General features: G+C 37.6%; 1 protein-coding gene across 1 annotated transcript in view; it reads right to left on the bottom strand.

Moving 5' to 3' along the window:
• LOC309551829 (scavenger receptor cysteine-rich domain-containing protein DMBT1-like) overlaps window positions 1-19468 on the bottom strand; it is a gene marked incomplete at both ends in the record, with an annotated part of 214327 nt that overhangs the window by 143123 nt on the left and 51736 nt on the right. Inside the window, 5 exons of the mRNA XM_082252526.1 lie at window positions 7131-7284; window positions 7396-7425; window positions 7618-7647; window positions 16318-16350; window positions 18558-18872. Coding sequence (XP_082108652.1) covers window positions 7131-7284; window positions 7396-7425; window positions 7618-7647; window positions 16318-16350; window positions 18558-18872 — 562 coding nt within the window. The remainder of the gene's footprint in view (window positions 1-7130; window positions 7285-7395; window positions 7426-7617; window positions 7648-16317; window positions 16351-18557; window positions 18873-19468) is intronic.

Raw genomic sequence — 19468 nt, 5'->3', positions numbered from 1 at the left:
TCTCCTCTGGCACCCAGTTTAGAAGGCAGAGAACTTCACTTCTCACAGGGTGATCAGGGGAGAAGTTTTTTCTCTGAGAACTGCCGAGATCTGTGTATAACTGGGTGGACTGCTTGTAATTTCACGAGATATTGTGAGATTACAGCGCCGCTAAGTTTAAAAAGTGAAATCAAAGTTTAAAAGAACTCGTAATGACATGTTCTGACACATGAAAACATATCTATACACACACACATGCACAGTATATATACATACAGTGTATATATATATATATAATAAAAACAAGCAAAAAATTGGGGGAGCAAACCCTGAACATGTATATCTAAAGCTTTAGATATACATGTTCAGGGTTTGCTCCCCCAATTTTTTGCTTGTTTATTATGTATTCGGTCTGACATACACATACCAGTACATACAGTATATATATATATACAGTGGGTACGGAAAGTATTTAGACCCCCTTAAATTTTTCACTCTTTGTTATATTGCAGCCATTTGCTAAAATCATTTAAGTTCATTCTTCTTCCTCATGAATATACACATAGCACCCCATACTGACAGAAAAACACAGAATTGTTGACATTGTTGCAGATTTATTAAAAAAGAAAAACTGAAATATCACATGGTCCTAAGTATTCAGACCCTTTGCTCAGTATTTAGTAGAAGCCCCCTTTTGATCTAATACAGCCAGGAGTCTTTTTGGGAAAGATGCAACAAGTCTTTCACACCTGGATTTGGGGATCCTCTGCCATTCCTCCTTGCAGATCCTCTCCAGTTCTTTCAGGTTGGATGGTAAACGTTGGTGGACAGCCATTTTTAGGTCTCTCCAGAGATGCTCAATTGGGTTTAAGTCAGGGCTCTGGCTGGGCCATTCAAGAATAGTCACGGAGTTGTTGTGAAGCCACTCCTTCGTTATTTTAGCTGTGTGCTTAGGGTCATTGTCTTGTTGGAAGGTAAACCTTCGGCCCAGTCTGAGGTCCAGAGCACTCTAGAGAAGGTTTTTGTCCAGGATATCCCTGTACTTGGCCGCATTCATCTTTCCCTCGATTGCAACCAGTCGTCCTGTCCCTGCAGCTGAAAAACACCCCCACAGCATGATGCTGCCACCACCATGCTTCACTGTTGGGACTGTATTGGACAGGTGATGAGCAGTGCCTGGTTTTCTCCACACATACCACTTAGAATTAAGGCCAAAAAGTTCTATTTTGGTCTCATCAGACCAGAGAATCTTATTTCTCACCATCTTGGAGTCCTTCAGGTGTTTTTTAGCAAACTCCATGCGGGCTTTCATGTGTCTTACACTGAGGAGAGGCTTCCGCCGGGCCACTCTGCCATAAAGCCCCGACTGGTGGAGGGCTGCAGTGATGGTTGACTTTCTACAACTTTCTCCCATCTCCTGACTGCATCTCTGGAGCTCAGCCACAGTGATCTTTGGGTTCTTCTTTACCTCTCTCACCAAGGCTCTTCTGCCCCGATAGCTCAGTTTGGCCGGACGGCCAGCTCTAGGAAGGGTTCTGGTCGTCCCAAACGTCTTCCATTTGAGGATTATGGAGGCCACTGTGCTCTTAGGAACCTTAAGTGCAGCAGAAATCTTTTTGTAACCTTGGCCAGATCTGTGCCTTGCCACAATTCTGTCTCTGAGCTCTTCAGGCAGTTCCTTTGACCTCATGATTCTCATTTGCTCTGACATGCATTGTGATCTGGAAGGTCTTATATAGACAGGTGTGTGGCTTTCCTAATCAAGTCCAATCAGTATAATCAAACACAGCTGGACTCAAATGAAGGTGTAGAACCATCTCAAGGATGATCAGAAGAAATGGAAAGCACCTGAGTTAAATATATTAGTGTCACAGCAAAGTGTCTGAATACTTAGGACCATGTGATATTTCAGTTTTTCTTTTTTAATAAATCTGCAACAATGTCAACAATTCTGTTTTTTTCCGTCAATATGGGGAGCTGTGTGTACATTCATGAGGAAGAAGAATGAACTTAAATGATTTTAGCAAATGGCTGCAATATAACAAAGAGTGAAAAATTTAAGGGGGTATGAATACTTTCCGTACCCACTGTGTATATATATATATATATATATATATATATATATATATACCAGTACATACAGTATATATATACACACACCAGTGCATACAGTATGTGTGTGTATATATATATATATATATATATATATATATATATATATATATATATATATATATACCAGTGCATACAGTGTATGTGTGTATATATATATATATATATATATATATATACCAGTACATACAATATATACATATATATATTTTTTTTAATATTCATTTTGAACCCACTGGTGCTGATATATAGGAAGAAAGAAGTCTTCTTCCTCTAATCACACAGCTTCTCCCCCTGATCCTCCACCTCTGAGCTGGAGAATCTGAAATGGAGATATTTCAGAGAAACGGCTGTGAGATCTTCAGATCTCACTTTTCTAAACTGGCCGTTTGTGACAGAACGGTCATGTACTGTGATGAGAAGAGAAGAACGTGTTCTCTGCTCCTCATCTCAACTATCTAAACCGTTACACACCAGAGATCAGTCGTGATCCTGAGGATCACGGCTTTTCTCTGTTTATTAAAAGTACACCTTAATCCTTGCCTGGGCTCCCACCGATCCAGCAATATTTACAATAGCCTTGGCTGAACTGAGCTGGGGGGGGCCCAATCGCAGCTCCACATGTCTTATGGACGCATAGACCAGCAGCTCGGGAGCGAGCATGCAGCGATGCCCCCAGGGCACTGATCAAGGGGGAGGAGCCAGTAGCACCAGAAAAGAATAGGATCGGAGCTGCTTTGTGCAAAACCACTGCACAGAACAGATAAGTATAACATGTTTGTTATTAAAAAATAAAAACAAAGCTTTAGTATCACTTTCAGTGTTGAGACCCTTACTTTTTAATATATTTATAAATGATATAGAGTCTGGGATTTAAAGTACTATTTCAGTATTTGCAGATGACACCAAGCTTTGCAGTGAAATACCATCCTTAGTCTTAGGATGTTTTACAAGCTGACCTCAATGCACTTTTTAATTGGGCAACTATGTGGCAAATTAGGTTTAATGTTGATAAATGTAAAGTTTAGCACTTGGGGGTAAAAACATGCATGCCTCTTACATAGTAGGGGGAGAACAGCTGGGAAAGTCAATAGTGGAGAAAGATCTGCATGTTCTGGTAGATCACAGGCTTTATCATAGCATGCAATGCCAAGCTGTGGTTTCCAAAGCAAACAAAATCCTTTGTTTTATTAATTGTTACTAATTTATTTGTACAAATAAATAGTTATGCCTCATCTGGAATATGTAGTTCAGTTTTGAGCACCAGTTCACAAAAAGGATATCGGGGAACTGGAGAAAGTGCAGAGAAGGGCAACCAAACTGATAAGAGGCAGGAAGGAGCTCAGCTATGAGGAAATATTAGAGGAACTGAATTTATTCTCTCTTGAGAAGAGGATATTAGGGGGGATATGATCAACATGAGTAAATGCATAAGTGGTCCATATAGTGAACTTGGTGTTGAGTTATTCACTTTAAGGTCATCATAGAGGGCAAGGTAAAATAGGTTTAATCTCCAAATACGGAAAGGCTTCTTCCCAGTAAGAGCTGTGAAAATGTGGAATAGGCTAGCTCATTAGATTGTTTTACAAAAAAGGCCCAGATTCTTTCCTAGATACACATAATGTAACTGGATACTAATATCCATAGATACAGAGGCATAACTAGAACCTTCAGGGCCCCAGTGCAAGAAACCATGAAGGGCCCCCTGGACCCCAGGCCGGGGCCCTTCCCTTCAAGCCTGGGGCTCTTCCCACTGATCTTGGGGCCCTTTATTATGGTCCTACAGCGTGACCCTTTCACAAGTTCTGCAGTGGCCCCCCTTCCTGCCATCTTGGGGCCTCCCACGGTGGTGAAATTCCAGGGCCCAGTCACAAGTGTGATCTTTGTGATCCTGGAAGTTCACCCACTGGGGTCAGTTTTTATTTTTTTGGCATTTTAATTGTATTATTTTTTATTATTTTATTTTATTTTTTACAGTGTCACTGATTATGACTCTGTCCATTCAGAAAAGGAAGGAGCTGGTAAATTACATATTTCTGACCCCTTTCCTGGTTTTCTATTGGGACACATCCCCTGCAGCAGCCAGCAGGAGAGGGATGGGAGCAAAGTGAGGGGGAGGGAGGAACACAGTAGGGAGGGGGACCAGGGGAGCACACAGGGGCACACAGAGACAGCAGAACACAAGTGAACTGGATAGGAGGAGTGGCGGGGACAGCATACAGAGGAACAAATCTTCTCCATTTTCCTCCTGCAGCTACAGGAGGAAAAAGGAGGACAGTGATTTCTCTACATGCTGCCCCCGCCGCCCCTCCTATCCAGGTGTACAGGGTAGCTGCACAGGCCCCCTGGAGCATAGGGCCTGGTTGCAATTGCAACCCCTGCAACCCCTGTAGTTACGCCCCTGCATAGATAAAGTTGATTCAGGGAATATTCAATTACATCTTGAGGGATAAGGAAGGCATTTATTTCCTCTGCTGGATAATATTGGATCATGTTTTACTGGGGTTTTTTTTATTTCCTCTGGATCAATTGTGGGTAAAGGATTGTGTAACTAGGATTGTATAAATGTTTTTTCTTTTTCCCTTCTATTGGTTGAACTGGATGGACTTGTTTCTTTTTTCAACCAGACTATGTAACTAAAAAAAGGAAAATAGGAAATAACAACACCCACACCTTAGAAAACATCTTTTGAAAAATATATCCCACAATGTCAATCCAAAGCCATGTTAATTTTGGCAGCAAATTTCAATTTAGTTTTAGTCTTAGTCTTAGGACTAAAATGGCATTTTAGTTTTAGTCCCATTTTAGTCTTCTGCAAGTGTTTTAGTTTTAGTCGTATTTAGTCGACTAAAATTCCAGTACATTTTATTCGACTAAAATGTAGGACGTTTTAGTCGACTAAAATGTACTGGAATTTTAGTCGACTAAATACGACTAAAACTAAAACACTTGCAGAAGACTAAAATGGGACTAAAACTAAAATGCCATTTTAGTCCTAAGACTAAGACTAAAACTAAATTGAAATTTGCTGCTAAAACGTCCTACATTTTAGTCATCTATAATCTAATGGGTGTCTTTCAGTTGTAATTTGTAACGCATTATTTAAGCATTTCTCTACAATTTCCAAACTCATTATATACTACTGCTGGTCCTGGAATGAAAAATCGAATATGTTATTATTTATGGTATTAAGCTTTGAGCATGCACCAGTGTTAATTTTGGCAGCAAATTTCGATTTAGTTTTAGTTATAGTCTTTTGACTAAAATGCCATTTTAGTTTTCGTCGTATTTTAGTCATCTGAATTGTTTTAGTTTTAGTCGTATTTTAGTCGACTAAAATCGTGTTAATTTAGTCGACGAAAACGTTTTATTCGACAAAATTAACACTGATCCAAAGTTAATCATCAAGTCATCAAGTGATGGAGATCCATTGTCAATAATTAGAGAACACAAAACACTTTGACCTGCACCACAAAAATCCTCTTTCAGCACAAAAGACTGTTTCACAGCTGCCTGCTGAATTTTAACAAACCAGCCTGAGATGCTAGCTGAGGTCATTAACCAACTAGGATTCTAACCCTATTTAGTCAATGATGTCACTCAGGATACCCGTCAACTTGTTTACAAGTTGAAACAAACCAGCAGGCAGCCGGAAGCTGTCTTTGATGGCAGTAGAAATGCCACCTTCCTGCTCCAACAGTTGGATGTTTGAATGGGTGAATGAGGCAAATCTAACCATTTAGTTTGCCCATTTGGCAAAGTGCAGACAGCTTGAATTTGATTTGAACATTTGGTTAACCCACACCCAAAGCTCATCCCTAACAGGCATAATCATTGTCTGCACAGTGCAACAAATCTGTAACAATCTGTAACAAAAATCGAATTTATCAGTTAGATTATCTGTGTGTCTATCTTATGCCTACTATGATGGCTTTGGTATTTATTTATTTTATTCAAATTGTGTATAAATACATTTTTAAGTTATGTTTTTCAAAATATAAAAATAAAAAAATAGTTCATCAACTTGAATAATAAATGCATCTCTGAAAGTAGGTCTGCCTTGAAACAATATGTAGACTGTGTAGGGGTGTGTAGCTAATTGAATCACCAGTCTTGAACACAATCTTTTGGGATACCAGCCTGGAGAGAACTTGTGCAAAAGTTTTTCTACTAGCCAGAACAGGATCATCTTCTACCAGACTGGGCTGGGAAGAGGTGAAAGGCAAGCCCAAGAACAGGCACACCAGTATCCAGGAGGGGTGTATTGACCATTGTGAGAGGTGAGCTGAGGCAGGGGGCTGAATCTTGTGGTACTCAGTACTCGGGAGCGTTGTTCCCCAATCCTGCAATAACTTCTGTGCTTAACATATATACAGTTTATTTGGTCTGGTTAGTGTGTAGAAGCACAGCATTGGCACTGAGCACCTTGTGGAGCATAAGAGCACTTTCATCTGCACAAAGAAGTATTTTATAAAGTTTTTGATGGACTTTTGAAATACTAAGGGGCTGTTTGTTTATATTTTCACACATTTATTGCACTAAACAACATTTTGAATATATTTGGTTTGATTTTCAGACAGTACTGTGGTATAGGTAATTAATATGTAGACTACCATTACTGACTTTTCATTCTGAAAATGTTAGTTGCCAGGCTGTCGTGCTGATCCATTGGTTTTTGTTTGCTTTTGAATCACTGACTTGAGTATGCCTTCAATTTTTTTTATTTTATTTCAAATATATTTTTAACTTCAATATTTTTCTAATCTGCATATATGTTTCAGGTCTGTGACTAATGCCCCATACACACGTGCAGATTATCTGCAGACTTACCTTTTCTATGTAGTGCAAGGGCCTGCCGGATTGCATACAAATTGAAAGTGTTTAGGTTTGACCTCATATTATATGGTTTTGGTAAGTCTGCAGATAATCTGCACGTGTGTATGGGGCATTAGAAAGGCAGGGACAGACAGGAAATCAGCATTTTTAGAAGGAGGTTAGCAATAGCATTCTCCATATTTCACAGTATATTATGAACTTACTGAAAATGTGTAAAAGTCAATTCCACACGATACCCTCTTGCTGTCTCAATTTCCCATACGCAGAAACTATTAGGTGGATAATCACTGGGGAAATTTGGACTGGTTATAACCCCATAAAACTGCATGATGTGACCTCCACAACTGGTGTAATGCTCTGTGATATATAAAAAAAAAAAAAAAATATTTGTTTGGAAAAAAAAAACTATAGGCATTGTATTTAATCAATTTCAAATAATAAAAAATAAATGCAAATATTAATACATACGCGTTGTCCAATGTGGGTGCTGTGAATTTGCTGTAAATTAAATACATATCTGATCATGTATTTTATAGCTAAAAAGTTAACAGACAAAGATAAAACATTTTCTTCTTCAATAGGTAAAAAATGTAGATTTTATGGTACATATCCTATTAAAATGTATTGTCATCATTATTTAATCAAACAGGATGAGAGATAGACACCTAGTAACACAATCCAACAAAATACCTGTTGTAAAATCTGGGTATTCGGGACGTTCTGTAAACAAAATACGTATTTGTTACTGAATCTCAATAAGTAGACACAGATATACTGTACATGAAACAAACTTAAAAAATTTGAATATGCAACATTTTAAAGATTACCTTGTCTTTAATCTGTCTTGTGGGTTTGCATTTTTGTATAATTTTTATATATTCTGTACAATTTTTTTTTTTAGCAAAAGCCCCCACAGTATACAAGTCTCTTAACTAACATCATAAGTGTGCTGATCCTCTGAAATATTTTTAGCAGACATCAATAGCCCGGCCTTTCAAGAAGAAGGTAAGCAAAGAATCCTCACTGGCGTTTTAGAAGTTCAGAAGTGCCAACTGCTCTAACGTACCATACGTGACAATATCAATAATACTCACTACAGAAAAGCGACCTTTAAAAAAATGGATAACAGCAAACACTTTTTTTTTAACAGAAGGGACTTCTTTTGTGGTGATGTAGCATTCTTACAAACAATCACACAAATAGTTGTTTATTTTATTATTATTTTTTTTTTTGTTATTGTCTCCTATACCTTGTATGTATGTATGTATGCATTTTAACATAGAGTGACCTTGTCATAAAAATGGCTGCAAAAGTGCAAGTCATTAAGAGGTACCAATGAGCACTGTGGAGGACCATCAAAACTCTTTGAAATAACAGTTATCCAATGGACTTGAGAAGAGGATTTCTCTTGAATAAAGTGAAGTTTAGGCAGTGGATTAATGAGAGGAAAGTCTTCAGTCTCTTCATTTGCACGTATTTCTGTTTCTGATTTTTGTTTATAACAGGGTCACATTATTCCTATCTACAAAGCAGGACTTGAGGAGAGCAGCTGAATACTAAAATGCTAAAATAGACGTGAAAATAGTTTGAACTGCAAAATTATTAAAAGTTCTCTGCAGCCAGTTTTGTGATCGAGGGACCCCTGATAGGGAGCACAGTCAGATCCTCAACCTTTTCTGCACCAACATAACTTTGTCATGAACACTGGGCAAAAACACAGCCCCAAGTTGCCGGGAAAAAAATATAGGACCACACTCCCTCCGGTAAGTAGTTCCAATGCAGTGTGCAGCAGTAATGTCCACAGTATCAGGAAAGGAAGAAACACAGGATGGTGCAAATACCAGATAGAGTAGTTTGCAAATAATTAATGCACTCATTTATTTTGAAAAAATGCCCTAAAATGCTTCCCCTCAAACTCCCTTTGATGAGTAGCTCAAATTCAGTGATGCAGCAGTAATATCTATGGAATCGTAACAGGGAAAAACTCAAGATGGTGCAAATATTAGATTAGACTCGTTTGCAAATAATTCATGAACTGATTTACCGTATTTAAAGAAGTTTTAAAATATTTTCAAAAGTGCTCAAATTGTGTAACACAACAGGGAGTCCCCAGAGCAAGAGAGGCTGAACATATATTACATTTATATGACAAATAGGCTTAAACACATTCATCTGTTGGAAGTATGATGCATTGAAATGAGTAAACAGGCTGTCACATTCAGAAGTAGATGCTATTAATGCTAGGTTTATTGTAAGAGAGAGATATGCAGTCAGAAGGTAGAGGGGAGGCTCTTCATATGCAATAGTCAGTATTTTATAATTTTACCAATTGCATATGTTGCTTACATGTAAATAATGTGTTCAATGGAGACACCAACACAATCAAGCAAAGATTTTTAACTATAAATCAATAAAAATTCCTGGCTTTGGGTTTAAAAAGGCTCCATCAAAATGGTGACCAGTCTTCTTCATGAAGACTTAATTTCTGATGAAACAAGTGGGAGGGGGTTTCCTGGTAGTCAAATCGGGCCTCAATTGCGTCACATCTGGGGATGTAACTTCCTGTTTTCAGAATGCAGGCCACCTCTAGTGGGAGCAGAGAGGCGTCGGCTATTCCTGGTCAAATACCTGGTGATTGTATTGATGTCATTTAAAGGCACAGTAAAGGTAAGTGCAATCTAACTTTGTTTTTCATAAACATTTTATTAAATACTATACTATATGAGTATTTTTGGTTTTCTTGGTGGATATCTGTAAATAGTGGCCTAATGAGGACAAAAAGAGAGAAGGAATCAGGGGCCATCTTTTTACACTGGACCCTTGAAATAAGTGAAGGAGGAAATTCATCTGTTGGAGTCTACTCAAGTGCTTACGGATTAGCCTAGCAATAGGGGTTCAATCTGGTCTGGTGAGTGGGCATTTCTCCATTTATGCGGGAGGTTTAAAATAATCAGGCACGTTGTTGGAGGAATTAGAAAATGTAATAAATATTGTTGGACACTGGAAAAGTAGACATATAAAAGTGGATCTAAGTGGACTTTTTGTTGCATTTATGATTATTTAAATTGTACTAATATATAATTTGTGTCACATGCTGGTTAGCATTTATGAAAAGTAAAGGGTACTGTAGAGCCACTTTTTAATATTCTGTATTTATTGAATGTGATAGCATCAATACTCCAGTCCCTGATTATGTTTTTTTTGACTGAAATGCATATGGAGGAGTCTAGCAGTTTAATGCTTGAAGCTGTATGTGCATTTTCTCCTGTTCTGGAGATGCTTTATGTTAGACAGCTTGTGCATTTTTGATGCACCGACTTTTAATTTGTATTTTTAAGGTGTTTTTTTTTAAATTGGTCTGTTCATTATTTGCAAACTAGTCCACCTGGCATTTACACCATCTTGACTGTCTCCCTTTTTTAATACTGTAGTGATTTACCTCTAGCCCTGTGCATTGGAGCTATTTACAGGAGGGTGCAACCCTGTGTCCTGCGATTAATTTGTCAGCTTGACAAATTATAAACTTAAGTTTAGTGATGGAACAGGGTGCCTTGGTTGATCCACTTCTGCTTTATACAACATAAGCACACTTTGACCTTTTAATTTGCTGAGGTAATAATTTTAGTAAATTTTTTGAATGCTAATTTTGCATTGGTGAAGTCTCAGTTTGTGTCTGGTTGACATCTTCACAGGGAGTTTGGCTGATATTTTCATGTGCTTGCACCAGGGTTTGATTAGCTTCTTCTGCTGGTGTAACCTTCCATTCTGAGTATTGGTTAAGTCTGATATGGAAACAAATTTTGGTGTATACACTAGTTGCATTTGAGACGATACACACAACGCCATACTCTTCCTGCAACTTTGTAAGTTATTTTTAATCATATGCGCTGAATAAATGATGCAAACAGTATACACTATGAGGAGTGTTTTGCTTTATATCTTTTGAGCCCATATATGATTGGAAAGAAAATCGTGTGCCATTACAAGAGAGGGGAGAGGAGGACCGTACCTGTACCTTGATTTACATGCTGTTTATGACCTTGGTAATGAGGGTCATTTACGTCTGGTAAGAGACAGTGTGAACTGTTTTCTGGTGGTGGTTCTCTGGGCTTTTGACTCTACACCCTTGTTTGGATTGGACACCTATGGACTGTGTTTTTCCTCTATATTTATGGACACTTCATGACAATAGTGTTCAGATTAGCGCCACATTGTTATTTATCTGATCTACTCTTAATTCAAGATTTATGTTGGCTGCTTTTCACCTTTTTTGTTATTATTTATGTTTTATGAAATCAGCGCAGCAATATGACTGTATATAGGAATTACAACAGTTTGTATATGTGCCTCCCACTTTTTAAGGGACCAAAAGTAATGATTTACTTTTTTAAGGGACCAAAAGGACAGATTAACAATCCTAAATCAAACTTTCACTTTTTAATACTTGGTCGCAAATCCTTTGCAGTCAATTAAAGCCTGAAGTCTGGAATGGATAGACATCACCAGATGCTGGGTTTCATCCCTGGTGTCTGCCAGGCCTCTACTGCAACTGTCTTCAGTTCCTGCTTGTTCTTGGGGCAGTTTCCCTTCAGTTTTTGCTTCAGCAAGTGAAATGCTCAATCGGATTCAGGTCAGGTGATTGACTTGGCCATTGCATAACATTTCACTTCTTTCCCTTAATAAACTCTTTGGTTGCTTTTGCAGTATGCTTTGGGTCATTGTCCATCTGCACTGTGAAGCACCGTCCAATGAGTTCAGAAGCATTTGGCTGAATATGAGCAGATATTATTGCCTGAAACACTTCAGAATTCATCCTGCTGCTTTTGTCAGCAGTCACATCATCAATAAATACAAGAGAACCAGTTCCATTGGCAGCCATACATGTCCACACCATGACACTACCACCACCATGCTTCACTGATGAGGTGGTATGCTTTGGATCATGAGCAGTTCCTTTCCTTCTCCATACTCTTCTCTTCCCATCACTCTGGTACAAGTTGATCTTGGTCTCATCTGTCCATAGGATGTTGTTCCAGAACTGTGAAGGCTTTTTTAGATGTTGTTTGATGTTGTTTGGCAAACTCTAATCTGGCCTTCCTGTTTTTGAGGCTCACCAATGGTTCACATCATGTAGGGAACCCTCTGTATTCACTTTGGTGAAGTCTTCTCTTGAATGTTGACTTTGACACACATACACCTACCTCCTGGAGAGTGTTCTTGATCTGGCCAACTGTTGTGAAGGGTGTTTTCTTCACCAGGGAAAGAATTCTTCGGTCATCCACCACAGTTGTTTAGCGTGGTCTTCCGGGTCTTTTGATGATGCTGAGCTCACCGGTGCATTCTTTCTTTTTAAGGATGTTCCAAACAGTTGATTTGGCCACACCTAATGTTTTTGCTATCTTTCTGATGGGTTTATTTTGTTTTTTCAGCCTAATGATGGCTTGCTTCCCTGATAGGGACAGCTATTTGGATCTCATATTTAGAGTTGACAGCAACAGATTCTAAATGCAAACAGCACACTTGAAATGAACTCTGGACCTTTTATCTGCTCCTTGTAAATGAGCTAATGAGGGGATAACACACACCTGGCCATGAAACAGCTGAGCAGCCAATTGTTCCACTACTTTTGGTCCCTTAAAAAGTGGGAGGCACATATACAAACTGACCTAAAATAAACTAGAGGAGGCGCTGGCATTTATGGGTATGTTCTTGTATGGTAGATATGTGTTCCTAGTACCACTGTGTGCTTAAACTGTGTAGTATTAGTGTGGGAGAATATAAGTGACAACAAAGCTCATATGTTGCACTGTGGCCCAGACCTTGGGCAACCCACAATAATTCAATCAAAAAATAGTGGTGAGTATCCCATAACAAAACTCTGTGCACTGGGTGACTGGTGATTGCAATTTGATTACTACAGTATTAGAGCTATACATTGGCCAGCCTTGAGCCATATAAATCACATACCCAAACTATGAATGAAATCTATATTATCACTGGTAATGTGATTAATTAGTGCAAAATAAATTATAATAAAAGGTATCTCTACTCAGTGATATCGCAATGTGATGTGCAAAGAAAAAGTGACTAAGATTAGTGCCCAAAAAATGTAAACAATATATTGTGCAAAGTAGTGATTGATAGTCCATGTATTCTTGTTATACATAAAGCATATAAAAAATATTTCTCCAATTCCAGTGTTCCACCTCGTGCTTGATTGTGATAATGTGGTAAACAATCCTGCTTAATAGATCGCACCAGGTCGCAAAGACCTATGGAGCCTTTGATCCGTGTTTAGGATGGATCAATCCTCCACCTGTCTCCTCCACATGAAACTCTCCTCAGGCTATCAGACTTTAGGGACTGGATAATGCCTCTGGGAAAAATTCCTTTCCCACACTTCTCCTTATCTCCCGATCCTATGGGGGTTGTCTCAGGCAGGTGTATGGATATAGAGATAATGGGAAGCCAGAATATAGTGTAATAACGTTTTTGTTAAAGTAAAAAAATCTAAAAGATAAAAGAATGGCCGCTTACATTTAAGTTTGCCCACCTGGAGGCGCTCTTTGCTAGTCAGGGTAGATGTTCCTTTGGATATTGTATCCCTCTGCATTAATCAGTATAAGAACTGTGCAGCCCTTGTAACGTGGCAGCGGTCGGTGTGCGTTCCAAGCGATATACAGAAGTGACGTCGCTGGTTCTCAGTATTTCCGGGTGTGTAGACCACAATGCATTTTGATAATGATCGTCTTCAGGAACCATCTACCCTGACTAGCAAAGAGCACCTTCACTGTGTGCCAGGTGGGCACACTTAAATGTAAGCGGCCATTCTTTTATCTTTTTGATTTTTTTTACTTTAATAAAAACGTTATTACACTATATTCTGGCTTCCCATTATCTCTATATCCATACACCTGCCTGAGACCACCACCATAGGATCGGGAGATAAGGAGAAGTGTGGGAAAGGAATTTTTCTCAGAGGCATTATCTGGTCCCTAAAGTCTGATAGCCTGAGGAGAGTTTCGTGTGGAGAAGACAGGTGGAGGATTGATCCATCCTAAACACGGATCAAAGGCTCCATAGGTCTTTGCGACCTGATGCGATCTGGTAAGCAGGATTGTTTACCACATTATCACAATCAAGGATGAGGTGGGACACTGAAATTGGAGAAATATTTATTTTTTTATATGCTTTATGCTTTATGTATAACAAGAATACATGGACTATTAATCACTACTTTGCACAATATATGTTTAAATTGATTTTTTGGGCACTAATCTTAGTCACTTTTTCTTTGCACATCACATTGCGATATCACGGAGTAGAGATACCTTTTATTATAATTAATTTTGCACTAATTAATCACATTAACAGTGCTAAGATAGATTTCATTCATAGTTTGGTGATTGCAATTTAATTACTACAGTATTAGAGCTATACATTGGCCAGCCTTGAGCCATATAAATCACATACCCAGTCACCCAGTGCACAGAATTTTGTTAAGGGATAAACACCACTATTTTTTGATTGAATTATTGTGGGTTGCCCAAGGTCTGGGCCACAGTGCAACATATGAGCTTTGTTGTCACTTATATTCTCCCACACTAATACCACACAGTTTAAGCACACAGTGGATCTAGGAACACATATCTACCATACAAGAACATACCCATAAATACCAGCGCCTCCTCTAGTTTATTTTGTCAGTTTTATTTTGTGTTGCACACAAAAATTAAAGGGGCAGCAGGTATTAATCTAACTCCAAAAAACAAAACCAGGCGCCTTCACTTACATTATTTCACATATACAAACTGTCGTAATTCCTACACCGTTCACCTGATTTGGATGTAAAAATTTAAATTAAAGCTGAAAGTCTGCAGTTAAAGCACATCTTGTTTGTTTCATTTCAAATCCATTGTGGTGGTGTATAGAGCCAAAAAGAGTAGTATTATGTCGATGTCCCAATATTTATGGACCTGACTGTACATACCAGTGCTTTACCAAATTTTCTAAGCACAAAAAAAAAAAAAGCTAGACAGCAGCGAAGTATGGGCATAAAAAACATTCAACCCCACTGATATTAAAGCACAAAAAAATTCTTAAAGTAGAACTATGGCCTCCTAGTAAAATATGTGTATCAGTGTTTACAGTTTTCTCTTAGTCCCCCTGCAAAGTGTCACCAAAACCTTTTGTTCCTGCCAGTGAAATCACTTAATGCAGCTTCCTGTGATGGTGTGTCACCCTCATGTAGACTGTACCTACAGTGGGATGAAAAATGTTGCAAGGGGGCATAGCTATTCTGTCTAATGCTTCCTGGATTGACAAGACTGACTATATTGATGACATTTTCCCACTGTGGGCACAATGACTAGGAAGGGATGCACGGGAGACACACATTTAGTAAGCTTGTCCATCACGTAGTAACTGAAATTAGGACTTGTTTAGACTGCATTTAGGGTTAACTGCTCATTTTGTCAAGGAATGATGAATAAGGTGATATACGTGCCTTATTTTTTAATCTCTCAGCAGAACGTTTTTCTCCTCCATTGTTTGACCATTTGGAATGTGGATAGGCCCCCAATGTCCTCCTAAACAGTGCAGGATACAATTGCTGATCTTGCATTGTACATGATAAGATCAAAGAGCTGCAACTGGAGCTCTCAGGAGTCCAGTCACAGAATGAGGAGGATCTGGGATAAGGAATAAGGTAAGTATATCACCTTACATATCATCACCCTAGGCCAAACAAACAGTTAACTATTACAGTGGGAGTGGGACCCACTGCAAAGGTAAATCCCTTTTCCTTGGAGTTCAGCTCTAGGGTACATGCACATAGACATTTGCAGACAGAAAGTACCTCTAGCATAAAACTGCCCACATTTTTCCACACCCAGGGAGATGCAGATGGTATGTACAGCCAGCCTCAAAAGTACATAGCTCTACATACTTGTATTTTTGTGCTCATGAGTAGCTTTTCCTCCACGATCCTCTTTAATGCTATCTACTGTAGGTATGTCCCATTAACACCATGCCCATATAACTGCCCATGCCACATTTTAGGGAAAACACTGTTTGTAGGCATCAAATACAGAGGAACCACTGCAGTGGCTCCTGTGACACAGAGTCAGGCTCGTTTGCCACAATGACTATCAGAGTGTATCAAAGTATGTAGATGAGGTATTTAGAATAAAACGAATGCACTCAAGGTCATCAACTGGTTAAAGAAAACATTATAGCTGATTTTTTCCTGCTAATTAACTGACAATGGCCCCATAAATGTATGAAGTAAAAGTTCTGCCTTGTCTTCTTCTCATCTGCAACAACCACAGTCCTGCCTTTATTAATGACAGGTTTTTTTTTTTTATTGAAGAAATAATAAAATAGTATTACCTGTAGTGCCATTTAAAAGGGCGTTCTGAGAATCTGAAAGGATAAACAAAAAATTATTGTTAGTCAGTGAAATGTGTGGATCAGCCAGGGCAAGAATAATGCTGATACTAAAATTAAAATAATGCTTATACTTTGAATAAAACGTATTTTGTCATATATCACACTGGTGTACTATGGCCTTAGATTGCTTATGATTTTATGGAAATGAGATTATTTATTTTAACTTGGAACTTCAATCATAACTAAACCAGCTAGCTCAATGACCCTTATACTGTAAGCGCTTATAATTGTCTGGCCACATGAGCTTATACCTTATTGATACTGCTAAAGAAAAGAGCTCTGCCTGAATTCAAAATTGCCTTCCAAACTAAACTAACTGTGGCATTTCTCTCCGAGTGGGCAAACATTTTTACCACGATGCATATACAAAAGGTTTATATAGTAAAATAAGCTTTTACTGCCTGGGGCAAGTAAGCCTGACTTGTACTTTATTTCATATGTCTCTTGCTGTCACTTTCCTCATCTGTGTTGATACTCTATGGCAACTAACAGGCAATATTGTCCATGGTAGTGGATGCAATAGACCTGACATTGGCATGCATTAAATGAACACTAGAATACTTCTAGCCATTTTTTTTTTCTGAAAAAAAAAAAACAACTAGGCATGTGCAGTTCTTTTCGTTCCAAATAAATTTTCAGACAAATTTTTCGTTATTCGGAGAGTCAAATATATCCAAATACCCGAATTACCAAAATGCTCTGATTAAGGGAATGAAATTTGAATTGAAGTTTGAATCAAATTCTAAATCGAATTCCAGTTGAATTCCAACTGTAAACATATTTCTGAAATCAAAGACTGTGTGTGTTATTAGAGTACCATTTTACATAATGCTGTTTTTGTTAAGCCAAAAATGATTTAAACAGTCATTGTAATCATTTGATGAAGATTTTTTTTTTTTTGTTTGTTCACTTTGCCACATTTGAATAATAAAAAAAATCTAAAGTTTTTGATTCGACAGATTCAAAATGTATTCATTCAAACGTTTTGAATCGAAAAAAAAACAGTGAATTCAAAGAAAATTAATAAAAGTCCCAAACAAAATTCCGAATACGAATTAAATAAATCAACCGAATTTAACTAAACTAAATAACTAGATTAACGAATCTAAACAAAACACATTTTTTTCGCCATGCACATGTCGGAAAACAGCATAGTGAGTGTAGCAATTAAAAATAATGTAACAATGCGTGTCATGAATGTGTTTACTTTAGCATGTTATTGAAATATATTTTTAACTTTGGCTTTGATTACTTTACAAAATGTGTCAAAATAGCTCTAAATAGATGAACAATCGGTGCACTTTCAGTGGAAAATGAAATAATTCAACAGCTCAATCTGTTTTTAGTAAAAAAAAAAAAAAACAGGTTTAGGGAAAGTAACATTCAGCTTTTTCTTGCATTGGGTGAATGGTACAGTAAACATGATGTTGCTATTAGTCAAGGAAAGTAATTTTTATTGGTGGAGTCCAAATTCCAGCTTATTTGGCCTGGCACAGGGGTGAATGTTCATCAAAAAAGTGAAAATAGAGTGAAATGACAATCAAATCATTTATAAATATACCCCACAGCAAGTCAATGCAGAAAATGAATGACTGCATGAATTTCTTATGTCAAAAAGCTTTTTAGGAAGTTAGACTAGAATTAGGAAGACTACATTTAAATTAAGTTAGCAGCTCCCATATTTCTGTGATAACAATTTTTAACATTTATTCAAACTCTTACACTTTCTGTGTGTTTTTAGATAAGGAAATGTAATTGTACACCTTAAATTGAAAAGATCTTGTTCTCTTATTTCCTGTAGGGCCTTTGCAGAGGTACAAGAAAAAATGGCCTGTTTGTGCAGATTTATGAAATACATACTTAGAGGGTCATTTTTGCCAATCATGTTTGTTAACAGGTTTGTTTTTAAATCTGACATTTAAATATAAAGTGTAGAAAGAATATAAGGGAAATATAGGGAATATATGGAAATAGCAGAATATAGGGAAAAAGCAGGGAAAGACCAATGTCATGAATCATCAAATTATGATGTGTATTCAAGTGTAAGGGGAGCATGAATTTTACAGTGCAGCTTGTAACCTATATCTCAGTAATTTAAAAAAATGAATTACACTTTAAAGCATGTATTTTGCTGTGTACTAAAACCTGTATATGTTCTGTTAAAATAGCAACAATCATACCTGAGCAGATGACACTTGCATCTTCATTGTGTCCACAGTTATGGGAGCCCCATCCAAGATGATTGCATTGGTAAAGATATTGTTCCGTTCCAATACACCGCACATCATCAAGAAGAATACTCCCATTACCAGGTCCAAAATAAGCAAAACTTAGCGCAGCAACACCAGACCCGCATTTCAGCTGTCGACACACAACATGGGCATTACTGATGTTCCATATGTCATCACATACTGTTCCCCATTCTGTTCCATTATATATTTCTACACGTCCGGCACATCTGTCCAAGCCACCCACCAGTCGGATAGGGTTAATTTCTAAACAATACAAAATATTTTAGGTTAGGACATTTATTGAAGTGTACTATACATTTACTATACTAAATAAGTGTACTTACTGTGTACCCTAAAGTCATTATTTATAGAATTTTCACATTTACATGTTTCCTCGTACATACAGTACAGTATTTTAGTAGCTTTGTAAAAATAATCTCTCTACTTACATTTCAAGATAAAATATCAGCCGAATATGAAGTGCATTGATTTTTTTGGGTCTGTTGACACAGGGGATGATTTACTAAACGAGTAGATAATGTTAACTCAATAAAATGCGTGTTCCCTTATCTTAGTAAATTAAGCTAATTTTTGTTCAGTTTAATGCACAATCATGTGCAGGAAATTTAAAAAAAAGCATTGTGAGAAGGAGAAGTAAATAATAACTATTTTGTGGCACTGAAAAGCAGGAAGCAGAACCTGCATATACAGCAAGCAAAAATGGTTGCTTGCATGTACATATTGTATATACCAAGGTATATACCAAGGTATACAGAGCTACTAGGTTTTAAAGCTGTTAACACATAATAAGATTGTTCATAATGTATGTACACATCCCTCCTTATATTGTATTGTTTTAG

The sequence above is a fragment of the Pelophylax lessonae genome (assembly GCF_965119305.1).
Source record: "Pelophylax lessonae genome assembly, chromosome: 3".
Classification (NCBI taxonomy): Eukaryota; Metazoa; Chordata; class Amphibia; order Anura; family Ranidae; genus Pelophylax; species Pelophylax lessonae.
The sequence above is the reverse complement of the archived record's forward strand: the minus strand, read 5'-3'. Positions and strand labels throughout refer to the sequence as shown.